This window comes from Pelobates fuscus, chromosome 5, assembly GCF_036172605.1.
Source record: "Pelobates fuscus isolate aPelFus1 chromosome 5, aPelFus1.pri, whole genome shotgun sequence".
NCBI lineage: Eukaryota > Metazoa > Chordata > Amphibia > Anura > Pelobatidae > Pelobates > Pelobates fuscus.
The window spans coordinates 378570902-378594343 of NC_086321.1; the positions used below are offsets into that span (position 1 = coordinate 378570902).

At 44.0% G+C, this 23442-nt stretch overlaps 1 protein-coding gene across 1 annotated transcript; it reads left to right on the forward strand.

The window, feature by feature from the left end:
* The first annotated feature begins 3932 nt into the window (after positions 1–3932).
* SLC26A11 (solute carrier family 26 member 11) lies at positions 3933–23385 on the forward strand. The gene is made up of 18 exons (XM_063456277.1): positions 3933–4238; positions 13343–13595; positions 14242–14434; positions 15469–15554; positions 15640–15719; positions 15806–15948; positions 16948–17123; positions 17396–17468; positions 18747–18797; positions 19025–19085; positions 19162–19217; positions 19400–19540; positions 19805–19932; positions 20047–20146; positions 20941–21074; positions 21825–21891; positions 22711–22820; positions 23123–23385. The coding sequence occupies exons 2-17, from the start codon at positions 13374–13376 to the stop codon at positions 22776–22778; spliced, it is 1779 nt and encodes a 592-aa protein (XP_063312347.1). The 5' UTR covers positions 3933–4238; positions 13343–13373; the 3' UTR covers positions 22779–22820; positions 23123–23385.
* The last annotated feature ends 57 nt before the right edge of the window (positions 23386–23442 follow it).

Here is a 23442-nt window from a genome sequence, read left to right on the forward strand (position 1 = left end):
TGCCTGCCTACTGTGTGACCAGTGACTGCCTGCCTACTGTGTGACCAGTGACTGCCTGCCTACTGTGTGACCTGTGCCTGCCTACTGTGTGACCAGTGACTGCCTACTGTGTGACCTGTGACTGCCTGCCTACTGTGTGACCAGTGACTGCCTGCCTACTGTGTGACCACTACCTTCCTACTGTGTGACCAGTGACTGCCTGCCTACTGTGTGACCATTGACTGCCTGCCTACTGTGTGACCACTGCCTGCCTACTGTGTGACCACTGCCTGCCTACTGTGTGACCACTGCCTGCCTACTGTGTGACCAGTGACTGCCTGCCTACTGTGTGACCAGTGACTGCCTGCCTACTGTGTGACCAGTGACTGCCTGCCTACTGTGTGACCACTGCCTGCCTACTGTGTGACCAGTCACTGACTGCCTACTGTGTGACCAGTCACTGACTGCCTACTGTGTGACCAGTCACTGACTGCCTACTGTGTGACCAGTCACTGACTGCCTACTGTGTGACCAGTCACTGCCTGCCTACTGTGTGACCATAGAAACATAGAAACATAGAATGTGACGGCAGATAAGAACCATTCGGACCATCTAGTCTGCCCAGTTTTCTAAATACTTTCATTAGTCCCTGGCATTATCTTATAGTTAGGATAGCCTTATGCCTATCCCACGCATGCTTAAACTCCTTTACTGTGTTAACCTCTACCACTTCAGCTGGAAGGCTGTTCCATGCATCCACTACCCTCTCAGTAAAGTAATACTTCCTGATATTATTTTTAAACCTTTGTCCCTCTAATTTAAGACTATGTCCTCTTGTTGTGGTAGTTTTTCTTCTTTTAAATATAGTCTCCTCCTTTACTGTGTTGATTCCCTTTATGTATTTAAATGTTTCTATCATATCCCCCCTGTCTCGTCTTTCCTCCAAGCTATACATGTTAAGATCCTTTAACCTTTCCTGGCAAGTTTTATCCTGCAATCCATGAACCAGTTTAGTAGCCCTTCTTTGAACGCTCTCTAAGGTATCAATATCCTTCTGAAGATAGGGTCTCCAGTACTGTGTACAGTACTCCAAGTGAGGTCTCACCAGTGTTCTGTACAATGGCATGAGCACTTCCCTCTTTCTACTGCTAATACCTCTCCCTATACAACCAAGCATTCTGCTAGCATTTCCTGCTGCTCTATTACATTGTCTGCCTACCTTTAAGTCCTCAGAAATAATCACCCCTAAATCCCTTTCCTCAGATGTTGAGGTTAGGACTCTATCAAATATTCTGTACTCTGCCCTTGGGTTTTTACGTCCAAGATGCATTATCTTGCACTTATCCACATTAAATGTCAGTTGCCACAACTCTGACCATTTTTCTAGTTTACCTAAATCATTTTCCATTTGGCTTATCCCTCCTGGAACATCAACCCTGTTACATATCTTAGTATCATCCGCAAAAAGACACACCTTACCATTAAGACCTTCTGCAATATCACTAATAAAAATATTAAAGAGAATGGGTCCAAGTACAGATCCCTGAGGTACCCCACTGGTGACAAGCCCAAGCTTCGAATATACTCCATTGACTACAACCCTCTGTTGCCTGTCACTCAGCCACTGCCTTACCCATTCAACAATATTGGAATCCAAACTCAAAGATTGTAGTTTATTGATACGCCTTCTATGTGCAACAGTGTCAAAAGCCTTACTGAAATCTAGGTAAGCAATGTCTACTGCACCACCCTGATCTATAATTTTAGTTACCCAATCAAAAAAATCAATAAGATTAGTTTGGCATGATCTCCCTGAAGTAAACCCATGTTGCCTCTGATCTTGAAATACATGTGTTTTTAGATGTTCAACAATCCTATCCTTTAACATGGTTTCCATCACTTTCCCCACTACTGAAGTAAGGCTTACTGGCCTATAGTTGCCCGACTCCTCCCTATTACCTTTCTTGTGAATGGGCACAACATTCGCTAACTTCCAATCTTCTGGGACTACTCCTGTTATCAATGATTGGTTAAATAAATCTGTTAATGGTTTTGCTAGTACACCACTAAGCTCTTTTAATAGCTTTGGGTGTATTCCATCAGGTCCCATTGACTTATTTGTCTTTACTTTTGAGAGTTGAAATAGAACCTCTTCCTCTGTAAACTCACGTGTAATAAATGACTCATTTATCCTTTTTCTTAACTGAGGTCCCTTTCCTTCATTTTCATCTGTAAATACCGAACAAAAATATTCATTGAGGCAGTCAGCTAGACCTTTATCCTCATCTACATACCTTCCTTCTTTTGTTTTTAATCTAACTAATCCTTGTTTTACTTTTCTTTTCTCATTTATGTATCTAAAAAAAGTTTTGCCTGCCTACTGTGTGACCAGTGACTGCCTGCCTACTGTGTTACCAGTGACTGCCTGCCTACTGTGTTACCAGTGACTGCCTGCCTACTGTGTGACCAGTGACTGCCTGCCTACTGTGTGACCAGTGACTGCCTGCCTACTGTGTGACCTGTGACTGCCTGCCTACTGTGTGACCTGTGACTGCCTACTGTGTGACCACTGCCTGCCTACTGTGTGACCAGTCACTGACTGCTTACTGTGTGACCAGTCACTGACTGCTTACTGTGTGACCAGTGACTGCCTGCCTACTGTGTGACCAGTGACTGCCTGCCTACTGTGTGACCACTGACTGCCTGCCTACTGTGTGACCACTGGCTGCCTGCCTACTGTGTGACCACTGGCTGCCTGCCTACTGTGTGACCACTGACTGCCTGCCTACTGTGGGACCACTGGCTGCCTGCCTACTGTGTGACCACTGGCTGCCTGCCTACTGTGTGACCACTGACTGCCTGCCTGCCTACCGTGTGACCACTGTATGCCTACCTGCCTACTGTGTGACCAGTGACTGCCTACTGTGTGACCAGTGACTGACTGCCTACTGTGTGGCCAGTGACTGACTGCCTACTGTGTGGCCAGTGACTGACTGCCTACTGTGTGGCCAGTGACTGACTGCCTATTGTGTGACCACTGACTGACTAACTACTGTGTGACCAGTGTATACCTACTTTCACTGCCCGGACACCCAGAATTCATTACCTGGCGCACTGGGGCCCAGTTAGAGTAGCTGCCAGTCACACAGTGGAGGGACAGAACAATTCATGGAACATGCCTACAGCATAGATATGTCAGAGTTCATGGTGTCGGCACTACCAGTTCAATGGGTGGATAGGAAACCAATACTTTTCATCCCAAATTAACTTCTCAAACTAACAGGAAGAGGTTCCACAGCTCTCTATCTGCTGAGATATCACTCCGATCTCCAAACTGAAACCGCAAGATAGACCGTAAAACCCGCCATTTGGCCAAGTTAGTCAGCTAAATATTTAATTAGTGGCTTATAGCTTCACGCAAAAACACAACGGTTTATATTTCTGTCTGAGTGACTGAGGAGACATAAATGGACATATTGTTTCCTGAGATGAGTTCCTGCCCGGAGGGGCTCGATGCCAGTAATCAACGGTCGGTCTGTTTCTTACGCTGCTTTCATTAATAATATAAGCAGAACAAATGGAATTTCACACTCAAACTTTCATAATGTAACAAATAAACCTGTGTCTGTAGAACGTGGCACTGGTGGTGGTTGAGAGCTAATTTCCCCATATTTGGCATGGGGAGTGTGTGTTTGTTAGTGAGCATACATTTACAATCCGCCTTTACTCCTGGTGTGTGTGCTCCCCTTATCAAAGGCCAGCATGCATGGCATCATGGGAGTTGTGAGGATTTGCATGGTATGCCACTGGCAGCCTAAATGTGTTTTTAAACACACAACAATAAAATATATTTAATGTTTTCTTGATGACGTCACAAAAGTTAGTACAGATATGGCATTGTAGCTCGTGACCGTTGGTGATTGTGAACCCACGTTGGCTGGGCTGTGATGCCCTATGAGTTGGCCGCTAGCCTGTCTTGGACTTATCCTGTTGCTAATGTCGATGTCTGACTCTGAGCTATGTTATGGGAGCCGCGCACGGTGTCCGTGGTGTATGGTCTCAGGTCGTTGTCCTGTTATACTTGGTGTACAGTCGAGAATTTATAGTAATTCTGTACGAGCTTAACGGGAATCCAAACATTTATTATTTCAGGAATTCACTGGCCGATCAGCTGGAATCACAGGCTGATTGACTGTGCTGCCATCTTCATACGATTGGCTGTGAGACAGACATGAGAGAGAATATTACGCACATTATATGTAAGTCACGTTTTAATACATATTATATTTATATCAGAACAGAAACGCTCAAACACATACATTGGGTTTTACTGCTGTAAGTTTTTATACCATCAGCCCCTCTCATGTTCTGTAATGTGGACTTCGTTGAAAGGAGGGTAAAAATTGGCATTAACCATGACTTTTTTTTTTTTTTTTTAAATTCTTTATTTATTACAAGGTTTCAACACCATACATAACAGTGGTAATAGAGTACATACAAAGAACTGAACAGTTTCAGGCATCAGCGAAGATAGGAATATGGCAAAAAAACAACAAAAAATAAGCAATCAGTAATGATGAGTATGATGAGCGAACGTCGGCCATGAAAGTTCATATGTAGAGATGGTGTTCCACCTGATTTTAAAATATATATATATATAAAACAAAAAGTAAAGAGAGAAAAGAACTTTCGACTGGCAATATCACGTGGGTCATGTTAAGCAGAGGAGTACTGACACAGTTTCATTGGATTCGAGGCATATGTATGCATATTCCCCTCTTCCAGCCTTGAGTGTGTGTTTGCCTTTTTAAATGTTACATCAAATCCACGGCAGACCTTAGGTGTGCACAGTTCCCTGGAGGCATGGCCGAAAAGGTATCTGCACGTGAAAAGGAATAGGCGGGCCAGTCAGATTGAAAGGAGGGAAAGAAAGAAAGAGAAGGGGTTAAAGGTAGATAAAACTAGAGATAGGAGCAAGAGAAGATAGGAAAGAGAAATCAAGTGGGTAGGGAAGGGATGGTAAGGGGGGGAGACGTTGGGACCTATTTATGTAGTTTATAATTTATAATTTATAACCGGCATGCATAAGTGAAATGGTACATAAGGTAGTGTCGGCCTGGAGATGTCCGACACGAAAGGGTCGACAGCGCACCATATGCCCCCCAGTGGGATCATGAATGTCCCACGCAGGGGTATAGTATGACATGGAGCGGGGGAACAGGAAATACAAGGTCCCACAAATATAGGGGTATGGGGGAAAGAGCCCACACCTTCCGCCTCCTAATCGCCCACTCCGCTGTCTATCCATGGAGCCCAGATCTTGTCGAAGTTCGCGGTCGTGCCTCTGACCTTCGCCGTCAGTTTATCCATAAGAAAGGAATCTTTAATTTTTTGCAGAACAACATTCAGTGGAGGAGTAACACTCTGTAGCCACCCTTGTGCTAGGGCCCTCCTAGCAGCTGAATTCACTTTATTTATCAATTTCTGTTCTGTTCTGGACCAGTCCTCCATAGGTCTGGCCAGAAGAAACACCCAAGGGTCCAATTTGATGTCTCTATTAAAAATATCTCTTAGTAGCTCCGCAACCTGCTTCCAGAACTTTTGGACCTCCGCGCAGTCCCACCACATGTGCAAATAGGTTCCCTTGTGGCCACAACCTCTCCAGCACAAATCATTAGAGACTCTGTTCATTCTACAAAGCTTTACTGGGGTGGAATACCACCGGAACATGGTCTTATACGCTTGTTCCTGTATGGAGACACATATAGACGAAGCTGCCGCAGCTTCCCATATCTCCTGCCACTCCACCCCTTCCAACTCCTCACCAAGGTCAGCCTCCCATTGGGATGTGTATGTGAGCGTCCCCCATTCCGGCGTGGTAATACCTAAATGTGAATACAGAGCAGCAATAAGACCTTTCGGGATGTGTTTTTTAAGGCACATGTTTTCGAAAAAGGTAGGCACCGTCAAAGCAGCGGTTCTAACTACTGGTGTCTGGGCATAATCTCTTAGTTGCAGATACCTAAAGAAATCAGAAGGGCGCATAGTAGCCCTAGCCTTCAAGTCCTCGAACTGAAGAAGCGAACCGCCTACGTATAAATGGCAGAGACGTTGGACACCAGCGCTCTCTATGCCCTTGAAATCCCTGGCATGCAAACCCGGGCTAAAAGCTGTGTTTCTTAGGTATGGAGTCAATGGGGAGTTCTGTGAGGATAGTCCATATTTTAGTGATGCGGCATCCCATAGTTTCAAGGAGTTCGCTATTGCCGGGCATTTAATATGCCGGGACGGCCTGTTGGCCTTAGGAGTCCACATGAAGAACTGGGGAATGTCAGGCCCCATGAGGGAGGACTCCAAATCTACCCACCTCCTCTCATCCGGGGGAGAGTGCCATAACGCTATTTGCGCTAATTGGGCCGCTAGATAGTAAAAATATAGATTCGGTAAACCTAAACCACCTCTCGGTTTGGCCCGATATAAGATATTCCGTGAGACTCTATGTTTCCTGTTCTGCCAGATAAATTTGCCAATCGCCTGTTGAATTGTGCCCAGATCAGACTTAGTTAGTCTAACCGGAAGAGCTTGAAATAGAAACAGGAGTCTAGGGAGCACATTCATCTTTACTGCGTGGATCCTGCCGATCCAAGAGATCGGTTTGTCCTGCCATTTTTCCATATCCGAGATTAGAGTGCGGATTAAAGGCATATAGTTTTGCTGGTAGAGCCGGGCCGGGTCCGCCGTCAGTCGAACCCCAAGGTATTTGATATGGTCTCTATCGATTTTGATCTTATAAGTCTCCTTTATATGAGTCACATCCGGGTCAGGTATATTGAGAGGGAGAGCGCTCGATTTGGACAGGTTCACCCTATATCCGGCCAGATCGCTATAAGCGTCCAACACGGCCATTAAAACTGCCATCGATGGTCTTGGGTCCGTCAAGGTCAACAGCACGTCATCGGCAAAACCGGACACAACGTATCGTTGTCCCCCGATCTGAATCCCCCGAATCTCCTGATTATTACGCACTGTTTGCAACAGGGGTTCCAGTGATAAAGCAAACAATAAAGGTGACAAAGGACAGCCCTGCCTCGTTCCGTTGCCCAACCTGAAGGGCATAACTTTCGATCCCGTGATCCGGACCCGCGCCTGAATATCAGTATACATTGCCTGAATTGCTGTTATAAAAGTGTCTGGGAGGCCAAAATGTCGGAGAACCTCGAAGAGATAAGGCCACTTAACTCTGTCAAAGGCCTTCTCCGCATCGAGTGATAAAAGCAGCGTCGGGATCCCCTCGTCGGTCTGCCGCCATATGAGATCGATGTTGCGCCTAGTGTTCTCAAACAGTTGTCTACTAGGGATAAACCCCACCTGGTCTGGGTGAATTAGATGTGTTAAGAAAGGGTTTAGGCGAGTCGCCAGGATCTTCGCCAATATCTTTGAATCGTGGTTTATTAATGAAATCGGGCGATAGTTTTCCGGTATTGAATCGTCCCTGCCGGGTTTTGGCAAAAGGACCACGTCAGCCAGTGACATGTCTCTGTCCGGCATACCCCCCTCCATGAGGTTGTTGAATAGGGTTTCCAAGTGGGGTGTGAGTTCCTCGCGAAAAACCTTATAATAACTACCTTCAAAGCCATCCGGGCCCGGGGCTTTATTGCCCTTCAGGGAGGAAATCGCCGCGTCAATCTCCTCTGCTGTAATTCGCGATCCAAGGGCAGCGGACTCCTCCCCCTTCAATGTCGGTAATTGTAGATGCGACAGGAAGTTCTTGGTGTCATCAATTTCACGCTGACGTGTCGCGTCGTCATCCTCGGAATGATTGTATAGTTTGGAGAAGTAATCCGTGAAGACTTTGGCTATGTCGGTGGGATCTGTACAATACTTACCCGCGTTATCCTTAACCCTCAATATATGCGATTGGCCCTGCCGTGGACGGAGAGATCTGGCTAATAGCGTATCCATTTTGTTGGATTTTTCATAGTAAGTCCTCTTGGACCACACTATGGCTCTAGCTGTATCATCAAGGAGTGCCTCGCGAACCGAGTTCCGTGCGTCCCGTACGCTCGCTAATGTGGTTGGTGACGAGGCAGTCTTATGTTTCTCCTCAGCTTTTCCCAAAGTCGTGAGGAGAGATGATAGCAATTGCGATTTGCGTTTCTTCCTCAGCGAGGCTTCGCGGATCAAAACGCCCCGAATAACCGCTTTATGGGCGGCCCATATCGTAGCCGGGCGGAGATCCGACCCTGTTTCCCTATTGAAATAGTCTATCAATTCCGTCCGAACTGTCTCCACTACGGTCGGATCTTGCAGCAAGGAAGTATTTAACTTCCAGGACCATGGGGACGCTACACATAAGTTATCTAAGGTCAGAGTGACCTCAGCATGATCCGACCAAGTGATAGAGCCTATCGTAGATCCCGAGACTTTTGATGCTGATTGTGAATTTACTAGGAACATATCGATTCTGGAGTAAGTATCGTGGGGGGCAGAGTAGTAGGTATAATCGTGGTCAGTCGGGTGATGCGCCCTCCAGATATCTAATAGGCCTGTTTTGAGAATAAAGGAACGGAGCAGTTTGTCCTGTCCCCCTCTCCTATGAGACCTCGGTAGGCCATCGCTTCGGCTTCTATCTACAGCCGGACATGGAGCAGCGTTAAGATCCCCTCCCACTACTACCATGCCATGCGGTAGATCATTGACCAAGTGGGCCATAGCATCCCAGAATTCAGCAGAGGGGTCATTGGGGGCATAGATGTTAAGAAAGTGAATCGCATGGGAGTATAAATTTCCTGACACAAGGATAAAGCGCCCTGATGGGTCCGCTGTCACCCTTCCAAGTCTAAATGGGCATCTGTGGTTTATAAGCACAGCAACACCATTTCGTTTGTTCAAGGCCCTAGCCTCGTGCACGGTTCGAAATACATGATCTTTTAGAGCGAATTTCGCCGGTGCCGGTATGTGTGTCTCCTGCAAGAATACAATATCGGGGTTTGAGCGTTTAAGATCCCTAAACATAAGGCGACGTTTGCTCGGTGCGTTAAGGCCCTTGACATTCAGGGACAGTAATTTTAACGGCATCGTGTCAGATAAAGAGTCATGCTTGTCTCACGTGTCTGACCCACCCGGAGCCGACGTGCATTTTGTAGTGTACAGAGTAAGTGCCGCGAGCAATAGCTCGGTCTATGCCAACCAGTTCCGTACTTGGCAATATATCGAAGTACTCCAACGTCTCCCTTCCAGGGAGGTAGGAGAGGGAAAATGGGAAAGGGGGAGCAGGGAGGGGAGAGAGTAGAGGAAGGAAAGGAAATTGGTATAGAGAAGAAGAAGAAGAAGAAGAATAACAATTGTGAGAACTTTCGCCTGGACTTACCTATAGCCAGGTCAATATGGGGTATGTGTTGAAGCGACTCCAGAGCACATAAAATGCTCCAGGGTTGCATGAACACAGACCAACAGTGATAGGCACTCCCAGGTGCCTACCTATATCATATTGAGGACAAACAAGTAAAGCTAAACGGTTAGAATGACACCAACCCCCCCCCCCCCTCCCGAGCCGGGCGTTACCGGATAAACTGTCCTGTCCCCCACTACCGCGTTACTCGGGCAGAGTCCCCCTCGGGGGTAAAAAAAAAACCCACCCCCTCGATAGAGGACCCAGTTATGGTAGAAACACGGGCGCCGGGGGGAGCGAGAGTCAAATGAGGGACATATTTTCATTAAGTGGATCCCTCTCCCTAAGAAACGGAGAGCTAGGAGGTCTGCACCGGGGCTCCCCCACAGGGTCATGGTGGCATATACACATATTAGATCCTCTAAGCGTTAAGCGTGTGTGAAGGAGCCTGGGACAGGGCATAAACATAAAACTTGCAAATATACCATGGATAAGCATGAAACAGATCCCAATCTCCCACGCCCTGGGGTGGGTCCCGGCCCCCCATGTATCTGGACCCAGTACATACCTACATACATAGTCAGCGTGCAGGCTGGGGGGGGATGTAGACGAGAACATCCCCCACCCCAGCAGGCCAGCCGAGGCGAAAAACATAGAGCATATACCCCATTTCCCGCTGGTAGATCGAGAGATAAAGGGCGCTACACCCCCCCCACCCCCTTCTGAACGCCCCTAAGCACATAACCCTTGAATGCAAAAAAGAAGAAGAAAAAAAATTCAAAGCAAATCTCATGAAACGGTGAAATATAACCCCAAACATACTTATTACCGGGGCCGCCGCCCGCCGCCCGTCACCCGGTACAGTTACACAAACCAAATAGTACATAGTCATTCGGGGGGGCCGAGACGAAACGGGACACTGCTGCAAGTCCTATTGGGTCCACAAAGAGGGGAGAAAAAACCTGCCAGGACCCATAATGACTGCCCGTCGCCAGGCCGGGGAAGAGTCACAGAGGAAGCAATAGTGAGGGGGCCCAGTCGGCGGACTCACACGGGAAGGTGGAGATCGGGGACATCGTACAGCCCTAACCCCCCCAATCGGAAAGATCCCACCCGAGCAGGGAACCCCGGAACCCTCGTGGGGTCCCCATAAAAAACCCCAAAATAGGACAGTAAGGGGAAGGGGAATCGGAACCACCCTCCCAAACAATGTTAACCCGCCCGGAGGATCTCACCGCCAGGGACCAACGATATCCGACCGCGTACCGCCTCCGGAGAGCTGACCTCGTCATTCGCCGGCCGACATCCACTCGCGGGGCAGAGCCGTAAGGACCTCTGTCGGTGTTGTCGGTACTGCAAAGCCCTCAGGAACCTGGATCCCCAGGCCGCTGAGAAAAGTTGCCGGGTCGCCATCTGGAAATAAGATTTTAGTGCGTCCATCTCTGAACGCCAGTAGGCGAAAGGGGTGGCCCCAGGCGTATCGAACCGAGTGGTTCTGCAAGAGTTCGGTTATTGGGCGCCACTCACGCCGTCGTTGCAAAGTTTGTGGAGTGAGATCCTGGTATAAGGCTATTTCCGCCCCGTTATGAGATATCGGGCGATCCCTACCACATCTCATAACGGCTTCTTTTGTTTGGAAGGAGAGGAACCGCACAATCACATCTCGAGGTCCCCTGTCTGCTGCTCTCTTGGCCCTGAGGGCTCTATGTGCCCGTTCGATGTGCCATAGATTGTCCGGTATATCCGGGAGCAGTGGACGGAAGATATTCAAGACAACCTCGGCGAGGGAGCCTTCCCCTTCTTGTTCCGGTAGGCCGCGGAGGCGAATGTTGTTTCTCCGCGATCTGTTCCCCAGGTCATCGATCGCCGACGTAGCAGTATGGAGCTGGGCTGTCAGGAAATTAATTTGTGCGGCGGCTGCATTGTGAGCTACCACAGTAGTTTCTACCCGCTGTTCCAATTCTGCCGTCCGGACGCCCAAGGCCTGGATTTCCGCTTTGACTTCTGCAGTATTGCGAACCATCTCGGTGGCCAGGTAGGATCGTACTTCGGCTAGTTTAGCCAGTATCTGTCCGGTGTCGGATTCCGATCCTCCTACGGCCAATTCACTACTCGGGCTCGAGGGTGATCTTGGTGTTCCCAGGCCCTCCCGCCCGCCATCTTGTGAGCTCAATCGCATGGCGCGAGAGGCCGCAAATAAGTCGGACACCGTTGGGGTTGACTCGGTCCCTTTTTTAGTCAATTTTCTCTGTGCCCTCCTATCCATTTTAGTTCCTCCACAGGATTGTTCGATTTTTAGAGTTTGTCGCTGCAGATGTATGCCGTTGGCACCGTGGCTGCAGCGGAGCTCTACTCGATCACGTCCAGCTCGCTCGGCTGCCAGCCACGCCCCTCCAACCATGACTTTTTTACGTTGTTTTTTTTTTGTTTTTTTTTTATCTTTCCGCATTCTTCTTGTTTATGTAACTGAACTGATGCATTGCCATTTATTTACGCACGCCCTGATTTCCTGAAATACCACAGACTGACAACAAAGATGTTATGTTATTCTACCACTAAATTCACAGAACGTGTTTGTAAAGTTTAATAGGTAAATGTGTATCCATCCTCCGTAATGCCTGTTGGGTATTTGTAATAAACATTCTTCCCAGTTTATTTGAGAATCTTGTAACTTGATAAACCAGCTTCTGCGTGACGTAACGGATTGCAGGATGTTATTGTATGACCTGCCGGGTTCCTGATACATTGCCAAACAATCTCAAACAGAACGCACAGCGCAGGCTGAGAGTAAATGAACATCTTATGGACGTCTTTGTCTAATGCCCAATACAATGCAGCCCAAGTTACACAAATGGATAGGGGGGAGAATAAAAAAATGCATATGTATGGCGTTTCTCTTGTAACGATAAGCTTTAAAACTGTTTAGCTGCCTTAATGTGTAAAAAAAATAAATAAAAAAATAATAATAATAATTTGTAAGTAATCTGAACTCCCTGTGAGCACATGTAATTTGGCATCTATCGTTCTATAATTAATTACCCTGCAAATCCACTCAATTCAATAATTCTATGGACTATTGCCTCTGGGCTATACTTACCAGTGACTGTCTATAATATGCTTAGTTTGGGAAATCAGAGTTTCAAGATGGCTGCCCCTAGTCTGAAAATCGGCAAAATGTGTAGTTCGTTATGGAGATACCATTGATCTGTTAGGGAAATGGTTTTAAACTCTATGATATGATGCATTTTCAGGTAACGTGATTTTAGTGGAAAATTCATAGGAGTATTATTATTTTTTGTTTACTGTAAACTGTTAAAACATGAATTGTATAGTCTGTATAAAAGCTGTTGAAAACCCAATGCTCCCCCATTCATCGGTCATGATGTCTTGTTGATGATCAGGTCCCCGTCACCCACCCTCTAGAGAACGAGGATTTGGTTGGGAGTTGAATATTAAAGGGACTTTTCCGCAACCATCGCTTGTTAATATGTACAATTTAAGGCTTTACAGTAGGAGATAAATGGGATTGTACATTATAGCCATGCTCACGTATCATTAAAAAGGAGGTCTTGGAGGCCAATGTTTCCTTGACCAACCTCAATGTTCTAAATATTGACCGTTTTCTCAATGTAAAAGATTTGGGAAGTCTCCAAATCGGAAGCCGGAACGTGCATGTTCAGATTTTGTCTCCATATTTTTTGGGTCCTGGAAATAAAGTAGCTCCGGTGTTTTATTATTTATGTGTACCGGGAATGTCACTGAATTTATATAATGGACAATGTCAATTCTCCTGTTGACGACAGCCACAGCCATGATGGAATCCTACTGAAGGACTGTGTGGTCTGACTTTCCCACTGTGTGTTTGTTTGTATTGTCTGTTAATTTCCTAGAATGTGCATTGTGTATATATCACCTGTAACATAATTCTGTCTGAGAACATGTGATAACACATTATATCGCCCTCTTACCTAGGCTGATAATGGTTTAGGTTTCCAGTGCTGCCATGGAGTGGTCGAATATCCAGGAGGGTCGGAGACGGTCACTTGGTATCTGCTCCAGGTGTTGCTCTTATGAAACGTTAAAGAAGAAGCTGCCCATTCTTGGTTGGTTGCCACGGTATACCTTGCAGTGGCTGCAGGTAGATGTTATCGCAGGATTGTCTGTGGGGCTAACTGTGGTGCCGCAGGCTCTGGCCTATGCAGACGTGGCAGGACTTCCGGTGCAGGTAAGTTGAATTGTTTAAAGGTGTCAGGGAAGATTTCAATTTTATTCAATAAGGGGCCTCTGAAAGAAGAAATAAAGATTTACTAAAATATAACTAGGGAAAGATACATATAATCCATCACTCCCCCTCACCGGACTGGGTTAGAGATCGGGGAGTGCAGACTTGGAGCTGTGCCGCCATTGGCCGTCTGGCGCCAGCATGTTGTGTATGCTGGAATCAGGCTCCAGCTTTGCCCAGAATTCTTCCGGGCTAGTTAATGACCCCCAATGACCTTGTCACAGGTGGAGTTACACCTGTGTCAGCAGAAGGGTTCATCTCCGGATGTGCAGCATTTAAAACTGAAAAGCTGCACATACAGGCACCATGATGACTTCAAGTCACTGATGTGTAACTCTTTAACCTTGTGTTTAGGCCTTTTGAGCTCAACATCACAAGATTAACAAGTCATTAGCAGTTTAAAAAAGTGTCCAAAATTCAGATCCCATTATAGATCGGTTCCTGATGCCGGATTGTAATGTAGGCCATAGTGTTACTAAATCCTCTTATTAGAACAGTTGTTGCTTTATGTGTTTGTCCCCAATACGCTGACGTTGTGTTTTTGAATCCACATGGCGAAATACTTTGACGCCATTTTTTCTCTTGGCAGTACGGACTTTATTCCTCGTTTGTTGGCTGCTTTGTATATTGTGTCTTGGGGACGTCTAAAGATGTGACACTTGGTCCCACGGCTATCATCTCCCTGCTGGTATCTCTCTATACATATGAAGATGTCTCTTTGGCCATTCTCCTATCTTTTCTGTCTGGCTGCATACAGCTAGCAATGGGGCTCTTAAACTTTGGTAAGTCACAGTCTTTATCCCAAACCACAGATTGCAGAATGGCACTTGGAGGGTTAATGTGCATATGTGTCACCTTATAGCAGAGATGACAAAATGCTAGACTTTGCAATGGCTGGGGTCGAAGTGTCTAGATTGCGAGGACCTCACGATCACATAGACGAAATAGCCGTCCATAGCAGTGCCAGCAAGGGGAGTGCCTGGAATGACAGGCAGTCCCTCTGCTGCATGAAATGAAGTAAGATAAAGTCAAAACACAGTTTTAGAATTAAATAATATATACTTAGATAATATACATAAATATGTATGTATATATATCTATATCTCTCAAAATACACATATAATTATCTTAATGAAATGTATATATACGTTAAAAATGAAAAATAAAAAAATTAAAATATATATGTAATTTTGTTCTAACTGTATTTTGATATTAATATATATTGATATCAAAATACACTTAGAACGAAATAATATATCTATATACAAAAATATGTGTGTGTATATGCATAATATATATACCTATATATTAATAAAAAAATAAATATATATAATCTATGAAATATTTTTACATAATCATAATCATGATCACCCAGGCAGAAAGTCCAGAGAATTTAATTTGCTAGCACTATATTTAACCCTGTAACTTTCCAAGACACCATAAAACCTGTACATGAGGGGTACTGTCTTACTCTGGAGACTTCGCTGAACACAAATATTAGTGTTTTAAAACAGTAAAATGTATTACAACGATGATCTCATCAGTGAAAGTGAAGTTTTTTTGCATTTTTCACACAACCGGCACTTACACTAATGATAAAATTGTTGCGATACGTTTTGCAGTTTTGAAACACTAATATTTGTGTTCAGCGAAGTCTCCCGATTATAACAGTACCCCTCATGTACCGGCTTTATGGTGTTCTCAAAAGTTACAGAGTCAAATATGGTTGTAACTTTCTGTTCCAGTCACAGTTTCCATAGATACTATAGATCTCTACCGACACTGGGTTAATCTGTCACCATTTTATTGAATCCAGGCTTCCTCTTGGATTTCATTTCCTATCCAGTCATCAAAGCGTTTACATCGGCCGCTGCCGTCACTATAGCCTTCAGCCAGGTGAAGGTAGGGAGCTCTGCGTCCCACGTTTTCCATTTGTTTTCAATGCTGTGTTGTGAATTTGACTTTCTAATCTCGTGTTCTTTGTCAGAACCTGCTGGGTCTGAAGGATATTCCTCGTCAATTTGTTCTGCAAGTTTACGAAACATTCTGCAAACTTCCAAGTACCAGGTCAGTAGATACATTTACTCCAACTGAGAGATTTCGTTTCTAAGAGGCATTTAACGCAGGGGTTGCTTTGTCTTTTTCTGTGCCAGACTTGGAGATGCCTTACTGGGCCTATCCTGCATTGTAATACTTGTTCTGTTAAAATGGATGAAGGACACCTCTCCCAGAATGCACCGCAACATACCAAGATTTTACCGGCTCTGCAACCTCATCGTTTGGTTCATCACAACAGGTGATGGTGGCAAGGGAAGCACTGGGCATAACCGGGCAGCCGAGTATGTGACCACACACCTCAAAAACCATGGAAAATGGGAGTGTGGCAATTATCACAGAGATCAAGTCATTAAACCTCAAAACCTTCTGGTCATTTTGGATTAAATGCAATATTCAGGAAGGAGTTGAATTTGCAAGTTTGGTTTTGAGTTCAGCCCAATTCACTGCAGCTTTTCTGCTGTGTTTTCTCGGGAAGGGAGACTGTAACCACTCTTTTCCTCACTCTGTAAATGCTACAGAAGCTTTAAAAAGGACACTGCACGCACCAAAAGTATATTGTTCATTCAGTTTACAGCTTTTGATCTAAAGAATTCTTTAGATTGTGTGCTCAGCTTTGCACGATTTTTGAGATAAAATGACAATGTTTTGCAGCATTGTGCAGTTTAACTCTGCCTGTTGTGATTCCTCCTTTTTACAGTCTTTCCTTCCTGCTGGTTACTGTAACTGTGTTCATTATGTCACTGTCCCATTGCCCAGGAATAAAATCAGCATATTGGAAACCTCAATGCATTCTGATTGGCTAAGCATGAGGTCTGTCCACTCCAGTAACTTCTCCAGTAAACTTGGGAATTTATTTATTACAAATTTAAATCTAAGGATTTTTTTTGTCTGTTTTTTACATTTTATTTTTAAAAACACATCTGGTACCATAACCACTACATGTTGCCATAGTGGTTATGGTGCCATGGCACCCCATCATTTTAAATAGTCAAACCTGTATTGGCTTTTCGAAATCTTACCTGCGGTTTACCGGGACTTCACTCCTTGCCTCCATTACCTCGGTTAAAGAGCAGGAGGTGCCAGCGGAGTGTGAGTGCAGGGTACTCTGTACACCATAATCTTTTTACAATTATTCCAGTAAAGTCCTGGGAGTCTGCAAAGAAATCATATAAAGTATAAGTAGTTACTGTAACGCTGATCTGACCATGAGTAACTATCCCCTTCTGCCCGTCCCTAGCCCGTAACGCGGTTATAGTGATCGCTGCTGGACTGGTGGCTTATTCCTTCCAAGTATTGGGGTCACAACCATTTATTCTCACTGGGAAGACGGCAGAGGGTCTCCCCCACTTCCAGTTGCCGCCGTTCTCCGAGACTACAGCCAATGAAACTCGCACGTTTAATGAGATGGTGCAGGTATGTGGGGTTCTGTCCTGTGTGCGTCTTCTGGTATTGCATTCATCTGGTTTTTTCACCTTAGCCAAGGGCTTTATATGTTGTCATTGAGCGCCAGTGTTCTACCATATTGATTCTCCCATTCACTAGATTAATGCTAACATAATCTGTCTCGTACCCTCTGTAAATCCTGCTAATTCTGGCACATGTGAGGGCAGATTCACAGCTGTCCATGTATCTAGTTTATATTTGATGCTTTTACAAATCATTATTTTTTTTATTTTTTTTTACAGAAAATCGGACCGGGTCTTTTTGTTGTCCCCCTGATGGCATTATTGGAAAGTGTCGCAATCGCAAGAGCGTTTGGTAAGAACCGGGGAGAATCTGCAGTTTTTGTGTTAACTAGGGCTGCTTAGAAGTCAGTGGGATAATTCCATGCCAGAAATGTTGGGGTCACTTTTGGGACCAAAATGCAATTCTGGGGAATATAATATCGTGACCATACATCAGGTGCTGAGAGCAAGGAGGAGCAATCTGTGCCATATGTATATAAGGCGTCATCCAGTTATACAGCGTACCCACCATGGCCTATGTTATCCCCACAGGTATGAACAACAGAATATACTTTTGCGTTGTCTGCTGGAAATTTTGGGTTATTCCAATACTGTTTAGGTTGTAGAGAAGACAGAGCGACCAGAATCCGGGGAGTATGTTGGTGCTTTAAAATAAAAATAAAATATACCCCAATCTAGAGTATCAGCATACCAGCAGCCTCGCTTTTCTTTATAACCTTTGTTTCTTTTAATTTGAGCTTTTAAAATCCTTTAAGTAGTGTATGAACCTAATTTTTCAATGTGCCTTTTGTCCACCTTTGAAAACAAATAGCAATTCCCATATAGCCACCAGAGGCCGCCTGGAGAGCTTATAGCTTTGGACACCCAGTTGACTGAACGCATACAACCCATCAGTCGTGTGTGCGTGTTACTGCGCATGTATAGATCATTTATTGCCAGTAGATCGATATGAGTCCAAACGATTGATTTGTTTAGAAGAAGTAAAGTATTTACAGTCATTGATCAACATGTGAATCTCCTGACAGTGGTTGTGGTCCTGAAGCCAGAATGCTATAGGTTCTGTGCATGTACATATTAATGAAACCGTGTCCTGGTGTTTATTGGGTTAATATGAATTATGCAGCATACTCTGTGTATTTATTGGTTTCACAAAACATTTTCTGGACCATTTTTTACAAAAAATCACCCATCTAATTTACTAAACCGTGAATTAAAATAAACTGGAAACGAATTGTGAGAAGTAGACTATTGTAGTTTTACATTTTCCAGTTTGGTTTTCAATTCACTGTTTAGAATTTACAATAAAAATGAGTCCTGTCCTTTCTCCTTTTTACATTGATTATAGAGTGAAGAAGTCACAAACTAATGAAATGTTCCCACTGCGTTATTTTTACTACTTTATCCCGGAATTAATTCTTTAGAAAACTGTAAGTTGAAGATTAATTAACGACCCAATCTTTCAGTGATAAAACTGATCTAAAGAATGCAGTTTATATGTAAAAGTGAAATTTCTTTATATTGTGATTCTTTAAAGACGTATCGTAATATAAAATTGTCTTTATTTTTGCAGCGTCTCAGAACAATTACAGAGTGAACACAAACCAGGAGCTACTCGCTATCGGTAATATCAAATGCTGCTTGGGGAAGGGAAAATGTTAAAAATAGCTGTTGGATTAGAACAATTAGATCAATCTCACTTGTAAGCGCCCTTAAAGTGGTGTCCTAGATTCTGTCCCAATAGCTTTTTATGGGGATTCATTTCACTGGGATCCTCTAGGTGCAAAGTCCAGAGTAGGCTCCCTGATATCAAAGCTCTGAATAACTAATTGCGTTCTGATTTTCCTGCAGGCCTCACCAACTTCTTGGGCTCTTTCTTGTCCTCGTATCCAATTACCGGAAGCTTTGGGAGGTGAGTAATCCTGGACCATCAACAAATCTCACCCAATGTCGAGCGTGCAAGCAGTGACTGAATGTTTTGTGTCTAGGACGGCCCTTAACTCCCAGACTGGAGTGTGTACCCCAGCGGGAGGACTGATTACAGGTGAGATTAGTGAGTCGTTCATATTATAAAGGGGAATGTAACAACAAATGACACACTATTACAGATTTTGATTTTGACAGCAGAAACATTCAGTTTCCTTGATTACTGCTTCTCAAATTCTTTTTATTTTTTCTTTCTCATCAGTAATTCTATTATTGATGGAATCTCACGTCTCTTTTCAGGCCTGGTGGTTTTACTCTCTCTTGGATACCTCACGCCTCTCTTCTTCTACATCCCCAAGGCTGCTCTCGCTGCAGTCATTATCTGCGCGGTGGCGCCCATGTTTGATCTGCGAATCTGCAAAACCTTGTGGAACGTAAAAAGTAACTAGAAACTTTCTGTAGGGATGGAATGGGGTGGGGAAAAAACTGTCATCTACAGGCAATGCTTCATTGATTTAATGGGTTTAAACATATTGAAATAACAGGTGGCCCAAGCTTGGAGTCCAGAGGGAATCTAAATATTCTCGTAGTCTGGTACTTTGTACAAGGATTTTTAAAGGGAATAGAAAGGGTAATGTAAATATTCTCGTAGTCTGGTACTTTGTATAAGGCTTTGCTGTGTGGTGATTATTTATGTTCTTTTAGGGCTAGACTTGGTGCCTTTCCTTCTAACATTCCTTGTTTCGTTCTGGGAGATCCAGTATGGGATTCTTGCTGGGATCCTGGTCTCCATCGTCATTCTATGTTATCCAGTTGCACGGCCACAAATCAAGGTGAGCACTTGGTGATATCTGATCAGGGTGCGCTAATCCGCTCTATATGCTTTGACCTTGCACTGGGGAGGAACCTGATCATTTCTCTATTCCTTTGACATGTCTTCCTTCTAGGTCTTTGAGTCAGAGAGTCTCGTTCTGCAGCCGACAAGCGGCCTGTATTTCCCAGCCATGGAGTTTGTCCGAGACACGGTACATGAGAAAGCACTAGCAGGTGAGAAGGTGGTAACTGATCATATTGTAATTCCGTGGGAAGGTTTCAAGGGATCTCACTTCTAGTTGCTAAACTTCTACATATTTAATTAAAACATTGTAAATACAACCATTTCACAGGTGCTGGTTGTTACATGAGGGAGGTTTCCAAATGTCTCCAGAGAGAGATGATGTTATGATCTAATTTCTAGAGATTTAAATGTAGAATGATCAGGACTTTCCATATGAACATCTAGGACTCTGTGTGGAATATCCCATAATGGTCTACAGCGGTGCCTGCATTGACTACGAAGTGTATGAGCCCTCTCAGCCAATCACTGCTTTTAGGAGAGACCCTGTGTGTTCCATCAGATGGAGTCTCTTTATTTATAGATAGTTACAGTATCCTGGAGATTCTATGCATAATGCTTGATACAACCTTGCCAGTTGTCTCAGTGTTGATCTGCATGGCTGATCTTCTCCTCTTTGGGAGCAATGAGAAAATAAATAAGGACGCAGTGTTTGATACAGGATAGATCAGGACTAAAAAAAGTGATGTTAGTTTGTTTTTCTTTCCTTTTTTTCTGTTGTACTTGCTTTTCATTGTGTCCTGGTGCTTCCAAATGTGGATACAGATTTTGTGGTTTAGCATAATACTTCAATAAAAAGGTACCCCCTAATAATCAATGCACTGGACCCGTATCCACAGAGTAATGGTACTCCAGTTACATTTGGGTTTTGGCGTCTTTGAGTTAATTTTACAATTTAAATCCCTATCTCAGTCGGTTGCTGATGGCTGCTGTCTCCTTCTCTCAGTGTCACCCCAACGCTCGGTAACACTCGATTTATCTCAAGTCACTATGGTGGATTATACGATTGTGGTGGGACTTCGAGACCTGCTGCACGAATTCAAGTCTCAGGGACTCTGCTTGACCATCCGAGGATTGCAGGTACGCGATAAGATTTTATTAGGGAGATTTATCGATGGAGAGATTATGAAAATGTGTGAGTGCTGTTGATGTTTAATCCAACCTATTGTCAGTTTCCAGACATTCATAAATATCGTATATGTATATAACCTCGATTTTTACCGGGCTGAAGCCAATGAGGAGAGAGTCGAGACACAATAAATCAGATCTTGTATGATGTGAAAAGGCTTTTTATTGTAACTCTGTATATATTCAGTGACATAAGACCGATTTAGGCTTTCAGGATCTTTATCAGTTTAAAGAGAAGAAAGATGAGGATTTACTCATGCATGTGTGTTAAATGTGAAAAGTTTGAATGTAAAAAAGTTTACAAGTGATAATAAATAAATAAATACAGGTCTAATTGTTACACATCACTATCCGTAGTATTGTACTGGGTTGGGGGGGACATAGAAGGCAAAACTGGAAACCTTTTAAATACAAAGTACAGACTGCAGGCAGGAATTTATGCCAGGAGGTAGAATAATCCGATTTTGTGCACTGGCTGTCCACTGAAGGAAATCTGAAATGGTACCCCCTCTCCTTGAGTAACCATGGACTTGCAGTAAGTCAGAGCTAATAAGCCAAAGGTATGTTCCATGGTATTAATGACCTGATGGTTGTGATGGCCCCTATGGGAATGTAAGCCAATAGAGACCGATTTTTATCTTAAACCGCATCTAAACACAAGCCCTGCTTATCACACCTCTCATCTTGTTTTTGTTTTCTAAGCCACCACTTCTTCAGAAACTAATGGCAGCTGATTTAAAAGCTTTTCATCATCTCCAGGGCAAAACAGGTAACTTCGACTTAGATACAGTATGAATGTATTGTTCTGTTTTTAAACCATCAATCGAGGGTAATTTGTGTAGGAAGTCACCCTATTAGAACGCGTGGTGTTCTGTTACAGTGTTGCCATATTTTTGTCATTGTTCAGTAATGTTAAGTTGGGCGGAATTCATCTCAAAAGTAAATTCACAACAGAACCCCTCAACCCAAACAGTTGAGCTGGATGTTCACTTTTTAAAGAGCAGAAGTATTGGAAGAAAAATACATTATTCCGACAATGCTCAGAACATTCAGTACACGGAATAGTAGCATGCGTGTGTTTGTCACGGGTTAGATATTTGGTGTTAATTTGCCCCAATTGCCCCTTTTATGGTCACATGTTGGAGCCATGTTACTGGCACGGTGTGTGCTTGTGGAGGGTTTTAGTGAAGCGTTCTGCACTTGCAGGGTGTTCTAAATCCCGTCTGGAAAATTGTGCAGATACTCTGCATGCATGCCGTCAAAATCAAAGCCCCACCTCTGGTATCCGCAAGTGCGTTCCCATTCTGATACTAAATGATACAGTAGAATTGCAGTGTTCTCAAGATGAGTTTTAGATCAGTAACGCCTAACTCCCAACTAGATAAGCCCTTAGACATATTGTGTTCATGGTGAAAAAGTTGTGAGCTTTCTATATACCGGTACATTGGAGTGCGTTTTTTTCCAGATAATTTAAAAATATTACATTGTCTTTTTCCAATGTCTTAGCATGCACTTGTGAACTTATTGTATAAAAAGGTAACACTCTACTAATTCTATATATTGATTTCATGAAATATGTTTGTTATAGAAGACCGGTTAAAAGATGAAGACAGCACTGAGCCATTACTTCAAGGTGTTATCGGACCCTCAAAATAGGTTTCCCCACCACCTTCAGCTGGAGAGAGTGAAGAGCTCATGGTAAATAGCATTCATTAGGACATAATAAGCTAAACTGACATTACTCGAATCTGGGAGTGAAGATGTGCATTCTCCATGTTGATTTAGCAGGTGGATCATAGAAAAGGGATAAATGAATGAAAGAAAACAAACGTTTCATAAACCAACTCTTATTCTGACCAGACATATTGATAAGACATCAGAACTCGCAAGAAAATGTACATTTAGGTTTGATTGACCGGCACGGAAATTCTGAATCTGGTTTCGTTTCTTTTCGAAGTATGTGTTTCATAGTTCTAATGCCGTCTGCATTCTTTTTCCAGGTTTTTTTGGCATAGGAGAAGTATTGGAGATTCTTAAAGAATAAATGGGACTGGTCTGATAGTATGAAACCCAAAATCGACTCCCAGCAGTGGCTCCGCTACGGGGAGCACCAGGATTGTGTGAGGAGTCAGACGTTTGGCTGATTGACAAGAGTCTTAAAATAAGACAATGCAATAACTGTGTGTATTGGATCACAAAGCTACGACCAAGCCGGTAAATGATGGACAAAGATGAGCAAACGTCTAACCATGTTCAAATCAATTTCTTCTTTACACAAGTGGCATTCAGGTGAATTGTAAAACATATAATTAACGGGAGA

Excerpts from the sequence above, each read along its gene's own strand:
- SLC26A11 (XM_063456277.1), top strand. The coding sequence starts at position 13,374 with ATGGAGTGGTCGAATATCCAGGAGGGTCGGAGACGGTCACTTGGTATC. Across the intron at positions 15,949-16,947 it reads CGTTTGGTTCATCACAACAG|CCCGTAACGCGGTTATAGTG; the intron begins GTGATGGTGGCA and ends GCCCGTCCCTAG. Across the intron at positions 19,541-19,804 it reads AACCTTGTGGAACGTAAAAA|GGCTAGACTTGGTGCCTTTC; the intron begins GTAACTAGAAAC and ends ATGTTCTTTTAG.